Consider the following 6,985-nt stretch of genomic DNA (forward strand, 5'->3'; position numbering starts at 1 on the left):
CGTCCCAGCAGTGAATCCAATTTGTATACTGTAAAAACAAACTGTGCTCCCACTGACTTTGCATTCAGACTGTTTCCAAGAAGGTAATAGCAGCCAAAGCATAAAATGTGAGAGCTTGGTTTGTACCACCCCTGTGCCCAGCGAACCGGTGACACCCCAGTGCAATGGCTTGTGGGCTTACAGCACAGCAGTAACGAATGCATGGCAAGTTTGCACGCTTTATTAGAGTCCTATTTCCACTCCTTCTTCCAGAGGAGTCCAGGATGAGTTGTGACAGCCTCCTCTGCCTCTTCACACTGCTGTGCTTGCCCTTCAGCCCCCCGCAGCCCCCTGCCCAGCAGACAGCAATGCTCTGTGCTGAGCACAGAGGCCTGGATGAACTGGCAGGGGCAGGGCACGCTGCTGCCTTCCATGTGCCCTGTGGCCACAGGACGGGGCAGCCGGCCACTGACCAGCAGGCGCACATAGCAGGCACTGAAGATCACCAGGAGCTGCTGGGCCATCACCTGGAATGAGCACGAGAGGGTCAGCGTCTGCCTCATTCAAACACTGCTCTTGTCCAACAGAATCAGGACAGAAGCCAAGGACGGATACATAACTGTTCTACATCCCCTTTGCTCAGCAGTGCTGGCACATTGAGCCCCAGCACAGTGACATGTCAGGCTTGGGGGTAGGCAGCAAAGCCAGCCCAGGGCTGGGATGGGGTGGCTGGGAGCCAGGCTGCTCGGGGACCCTCTTGTTCTGCCATCACCTCCTTTTGGGTGTGTTGGGTTTTTTTGCCATCAGATGGCTGGAGTGCTTCTACCAACAGGGATGTCACCTGCACTGAATTCATTTAGTAACAGCAAGCAGAAAACTGTGAAATAAATCAAAATAATCTCTTTCGAAGCTTCTTGCTGAGCAGGAATGAGGACACATTTGTCACTCAGCATGGCACGAGCATTTGAGGGCATGCTCCATGGAAGAGATGGGGGCTCAGCATGGCCACATTCAGCCCAGACACAGGCACCAGATCCTAGCAGACATCTACTTCCAAATGGGGACCAGAAGGAAACGTCTGGCCCATAAAACAGACAGCATCAAGGCCATAAGCATGAACTGCTTAGGACTGGAGATGGCATGAGGGGACCTCTAGGTTTGCAGGTGTTGTACCCCGTGGGCAATGCCTACTGCCATGAGTTTGGAGGCAACATGCCTAGAAGGTGCTCTGTCCGTAGGGGGGTATTCCTCATTACCTCTGGGGGGCCCTCAGGGATGAGATGGAGAAGCTCATTGCACATCATGGGCTCTTTCTTGAAGCTCTCCGCACCGGATAAGAGAGGTGATTCCTCACATGAAGTGTCCTCTGCTGCAGGAACAGCCACCTCCATCACCACACAGAGCTGGTCCAGCCTGTGCTGCCAGCCCAGCTGCAGGAGAAGGACAGTTTGGGGGACCCAAGGAGACAAAGAACATGATTTCCTACCAAAACTACCCTCCCAGGAGTCAAGAAAAGCACAAGATTTGGGGGTTGTACCCCTCACCTCCTGTCCTGCAGCCACAACTGGGCAGCAGAGTTTAGATACCTATATACCCACAAAGAGGAAGACTTTCCAAAGGACAAAATTCCCATCCAGGAACCTGGTGCTGTGCTTATTTATTCCTCAGGCTATCTCATTATTTCCAGAGGACAGCTCAAGGTGTCAGCTATTTCAGACAGTAACACCTGCCTTCAGCATTTACCCTTGGTGACTTTCCTTTACCAAAAGTCGCACAGTTGATTACCCAGCTATGTTCACACCACAGGGCCTAAATCAATTCCTGATGCACCAGGAGATGCTGTTTGTCCACCTCCCAGTTTGCCCAGCTGCCAGTTTTCAGCAGAGACAGGATATAGGGTGGTCATTTACCTCTTGTGCCTGCCGCAGCTCCATGATGTGAGCTGACAGGGATTGAAGGCAGCGCTCGGGGCTGAAGTGCACAAACCAGAGCTGGGAGGAGCAGGTCAAGAATCATAGAATGGTTTGAGTTGGAAGGGACCTTAAAGGCCATCAGGTCCCACTCCCTGCAGTGCTCATGGACACCCACAGCTCCATCAGTGCTCAGAGCCCCAACAACCTGATCTTGGATGTCTGCAGGGATGGGGCACCACCAGGTCTGTGCATCCTGTGCGGTGCCTCATTGCCCTGAGTGTAAAAAACTTCCTTATATCCAACCTAAATCTCTCTCTGCAAGGAATAACACAACTGGGACTCCACTCTTCTGTGGTTGGTTTGTTTGTTAAGTTTTTGCCATAGGCACACTGCTGTGATTCTCATAACGAGACTCATCATTGCCATGTAAACATCACACGGCTTCAGGAATAATTGTCTGCCCCAAGGACTAATTTCACTTCAGTCATTTAGACTCTTCCCAGCAGCCTTTGGGTATATCTCAATGCCTATGGATGGGAGAAGAAAAATACCCAATTCTCCACAGCACCCAATAGGAACAAAAGAATCTTAGAAAGCCTTAAGGATCACTGCATCAGTAAACATTCTCCCCATCACAGAATCACAGAATGGTTGGGTTGAAAGGGACCTTAAAGATCATCCAGTTCCAACCCCACTGCCATGGGCTGCTTGACCCTCACCACATCAAGCTGCCCAAGGGCTATTCTGCACAGAAAGGATACTTGTAGGATGCTGCGTGGCCCATCCAGGTCATCAGTAATCCCCAGAATTAAGCTGTGTTTGATAAAGAATTCATTGACAGCTGCCAGCCGCACATCTGTGTTTATATTGATCTAGGAAAGAATGTACCAAAGCTGCATATCCCAACACTTCAATGGCAGGGAACTCACTCCCCACGCTCCCTGGGTCAGCTCACCTTCCTCTGGCGGTGGTCAATGATTAGGATCACAACCACAGTGACAGCCACTGCAACCAGAGTCACCAGCACACTGGCCTCCCAGTAGTGCCCAAAGGAGCAGAGCTGGACCGTGGTGTAAATGTTTGTCCAGAGAGACATATAGAAAATCTGTGAGAACCCAGAGAGATGGATGGCACTCATAAAACTGCAGGAGTGAGAGAAGTCAAGGGAAGAAAAGACCTTGCCATAAATTAATTAAGTAACCTGGGATGTTCAGGAGGTGAGGGAGGACATGAGCTCTTTCCAATAACAAATCAAGGGGAGAAGGGTCTAAGAAGGGCCGAGAACTAGTTTATCATAAGAAGTTCGCAGTCATCAAAGACAAACTGAGTTATTAATGATGATTCATATCTAGGGACGTTTTCGGTTGAGTTCTTTCATTTAGATAAGCTATGAGCCCACTGAGGAATATTGATAACACTTGTGATAGCCTCTCTCTTGTCAGAGCACTCAGGGTGGCGAAGGGGCTGCTCAGCTACAGGAGATGGACACTGGGCTCAAGGAGGATGCTAAGGACTGGAGAACCCAGCCTTTGCATTAAAAACAAAGCAAAAGACAGGGAAACAGAGGGAGAGCCCAGCATCCTTACCACAGCAATGGCAATCTGGAATGCCCTGGAGTTGTATAAGAGGTACCGCCTCACTTCAGGCTTCAGGACTGCCTCCTCAATCAGCCTCCTCCATTCACCTGCTTCTGCCTGCTCAGGAAACCAGGAGCAAGAATCACAGATTGCCTTGAGTGGGAAAGGACCCAAAGGATCATGGTGTCCAACTCCCAGCTCCATGCAGCACTACACAACCCTATGGCTGACAGCGGTGTCCCAGCACTCCCCCAGCTCCCTGGGCCCTCAGCTCCATCAGAAAAGCTCAGACAGTCCTTATGGGACCCAGCCTGCACTGCAGACCTGATGTGTGCAGAGGGCACAGACTCAGGCTCCAGCCTCATCGTTACGGCTGTCACTGACCAGGACACTGTGTGCTGCCTCATTTGCAGTGAGTGATATCTCCCTGCAAAGGGCAGGGAAAGTCATAAGAGAAAAGCATGTTTTTATGGCAAAGGACAAGATGAGACAGACTGTCCCAGTGATGTTCTAGCACATCGGAGTGCTTTCATGCTCTTCAGCTGAACCTGCACTGAATGGGTTTCTTCACGGAGCTTTAAGCCGAGGTCATTAGAGTTGTCTCGAAGTCAATGAGGAATAGACTGAAATTAAACTGAAACAAACCAACCTTATACCAAAAAAAAAAAATAAAAAAGAAACTTAAACAAGTGTGATCTGGGTGCAAACGGGATCAACCCAGCCAGCATTCACTGCAATGGGCTGCCAGGGGAGATGATAGGTGAAGAGCTTACCTGAACCCCCAGGGACTGGAGTTTCTCTGCACAAAGCTCCATGTCAAAGGATGCAGCCGAGCAGGTGTTGTCCATGCTGAGCACCATGAGCACCTGGCCATTGCGGGCTTCTGCAAAAACCCAGAGAGGTCAGCAGCATGGCTTTGGCATGGCTGTTAATCCCAGCAGCTCAGGAGCCTGTGGTGAAAGGAAGGCTGACAACACAGACTGCCATGACGTGCTCTGAAGGTTGGCATTCCCCTAGAGCTTACACAAGCTGAGCTATGCCAAGAGGAAGAGATGAGGGCCAAGAAAGTGGTGTGTTCACATGAGATCCTGTTTCACCAACGTTTCATCCAGCTTTCCCCCTATCTCTGGGGATATCCCCATGCCTTACGGCTGCTCCCATAGCACAGGGTTCAGTGCTCCCCCAGGCTGCTGCACTGGCCCCAGGGCTGCATACACTCACCTTTCCCTTCTGCCCTGCTTTCATCCTCCATCCTCACCATCTCTTCACTGCTCATGTATAGGAGGTTCCAAGTTAACTGTGCCAATTGCATTACGATAGGGTGTAACTGCCTCAGGTGAAGAAGGGAAGAGCAGATACATCTAGAAACTCCAGGATAATAACGTCCTACTTTTATTTTGCCGAAGCTAATCCCCAGATTAAGCAGAGGAGGTGATGAGTGTGAAGCAAGAATGGAAACAAATGGCCTCAGCTCTTGGGCTGGGCTACCCATAGACCCATAGGACAGCCAATGTTGGAAGAGGATCTTGAAGTACCCTCCGGTCCAACCCTGTACACTTACCTTTCACCCACTGCAGGGATCCTTCCTTTAAATCACTCTTACAATACAGGATGGAGGAAGGCGAGCTGTTCTCCTCAATCCCATCAGCCTGGCTCTTATAAGCCATGCTGCAGGCTCTGCTCCTTGGGAACTTTGGGCTGTAGGGTCAGCAATTCAGCACTTGCTGGAGACCTCCCCTATCTCCCAGCAGCAGGCAGCTCCCTCTCCTCACCAGGGACCAGGCTGTGAAATCCTCATTCAGACTCCCACTGGTGACTTCCTTGAGATTCCACTTTTCCATAAGCACGGCAGCATTTTCTAGCCCCAAAAAGAGGAAGGCAAAGCATTCAAAAATCTTGCAGAGGCAGCAAATAAAGGCTGAGAGCACCAAGCTCTGTGATGTTACCACCACTCAGGTGCTAACAGTGCAACGTGCACAGGCTTTCCTCTTGCTTATTCGGATCATAGGAACTCCCTATCACAGGAAGGAAATGGTGCAGATAAGGAAGAACCTTGCACCCGCCCAAGCAAAGGAGAGCAGCAGCAGAGCAGGAAGCAACGTGGGGAGCTCTGCTCATCTTCACCCCCACAGCAGCCACCGTTTCCCATGGGTTCCCCAGGGAATGATGCAAGGATTTGTGGGTGGCTATTCCAACCAAGAGCATGGAAGGCTTTGAAGGTTCTTTATCTTCCATTCTTGCAACTCTGCTGCCAAAGCTATCGTTTAATTTTAAGCTTAACTCCACCTTTTTGCACCAGGAGGGTGGTTTGAGGGTCCCTCATCATAGAGACCCCTTGGGATCACTAAGTCCAGCCCTTCCAAAAGGACCACTGCATTTTCCTGTTACTAATTGTTGTTGCAATCACCCCTTTGCACAAAGCCAGGACTGCCGTCAGTTCAAGGACTGTCAGACAGGAAACTGAGGCACGGGAAGAGAAGAAGAAAACGAAACAAAACTGCAAAGGCTGGAAACTCAACGCTTGCAGGAGCCAAACTCGGTGCACTTTGCACAAGAGATGTGTGCTGTGCATGGGGATGGCCTCAGCACCCACTCCCAGTGCTGGAGACAGAAGGGAAAGCTCATTACAAGCTGTCATATTAAGTTAGAGCTGAAGCAGGGCTCTCTGTCCCAGGCACATGGGTAACTGCTGAGTCCTGTGGGAGCATCCAGGGCAGCTCCTACAGTCCTTCCCCAGCACAGCCGAGCCCAGAACCATCGGCAGCATTGCTTTAAGCCATTTATGCAGCACAGACCTCGCTTGGCTCCACTGCCTCTCATTGCTCCTGTGCACGGAGCTTGGCCCCTCAAAGCCTTCCATTCCTGCGCTCCCCAGAGCTCTGCATCTTAGCACACCTCTTATTTAACACAAAGCAATTCCATTTGCCTCCCTGCCCCTACAGACCCCTCCGAGCCCCAGCCAACCTAACTCCACTACTATGTCCTATTTAAGGAGAGCCCACCAGAGCCGTACCTCATCCAGCAGCGCTCTCGGGGTGCAAACTCTGCCCCCTCCTCCTCCTCACTGCCCCGCACCGCCCATCGCTGTGCCCCGCAGGTTGGGGAGGTCCCTCTGCAGGGGAGGGCTCGCACCTCCGCACTCCCATCACCCAGCGCTACGAGCATTGACTTGCAAAACCTTCCTGGTGCATGTGACTTTTCCCCAGGGCTCGTTTCAGAGCTGTGTTTTTTTAACCCTCTAGAGTTCCTCAAAGCTGTTTCCCCATAGGGGACAGACTCCGCTGCAGGAGCTGGGGTTGCCTTTTGGAGGGTGGGGGTCCACAAACAGACTGAATTGGGGGATTTGGATGGAGCAGTGGCACAGTTGAAGGCTCTGCTCTTCCTCCTCCATCAGGCAGGGTTCAGCCAGCACGAGTCTTGAAGTTGCATCAAATGAGTGGTGGTGAATCCCTGAGTCAGAGCTGTGCATCAGCAGCAGGGCTGGAGGAATCCAAAGGCTGGGAATTGAGTCAGTCA

General features: G+C 51.3%; 1 protein-coding gene across 5 annotated transcripts; it reads right to left on the bottom strand.

Annotated features, from left to right (window-relative positions):
* Positions 1-204: 204 nt before the first annotated feature.
* On the bottom strand, positions 205-6,635 carry TMEM268 (transmembrane protein 268). Of its 5 annotated transcripts, none has more exons than XR_014936177.1 (10): positions 6,483-6,635; positions 5,242-5,327; positions 5,031-5,167; positions 4,243-4,352; positions 3,479-3,586; positions 2,848-2,997; positions 2,654-2,748; positions 1,890-1,970; positions 1,236-1,409; positions 205-506 (listed from the first exon to the last, which is right to left on the bottom strand). XR_014936177.1 is itself a non-coding variant. In XM_085520955.1 (10 exons), exons 2-10 carry the CDS (start codon positions 5,265-5,267, stop codon positions 231-233), a joined length of 1,128 nt encoding a protein of 375 aa, XP_085377081.1. In that variant the 5' UTR covers positions 5,268-5,327; positions 6,483-6,635; the 3' UTR covers positions 205-230. The 5 variants fall into 5 exon arrangements, 4 of the variants coding, with proteins under 4 accessions (XP_085377081.1, XP_085377079.1, XP_085377082.1 ...); XM_085520955.1 differs by having other exon boundaries at positions 2,654-2,764; positions 2,848-2,952; XM_085520953.1 differs by having other exon boundaries at positions 2,654-2,764; positions 6,483-6,631.
* Positions 6,636-6,985: the final 350 nt, after the last annotated feature.

The sequence above is a fragment of the Coturnix japonica genome, chromosome 21 (genome assembly GCF_054131305.1).
Source record: "Coturnix japonica strain WE chromosome 21, WE-NBRP24, whole genome shotgun sequence".
Lineage (NCBI taxonomy): Eukaryota > Metazoa > Chordata > Aves > Galliformes > Phasianidae > Coturnix > Coturnix japonica.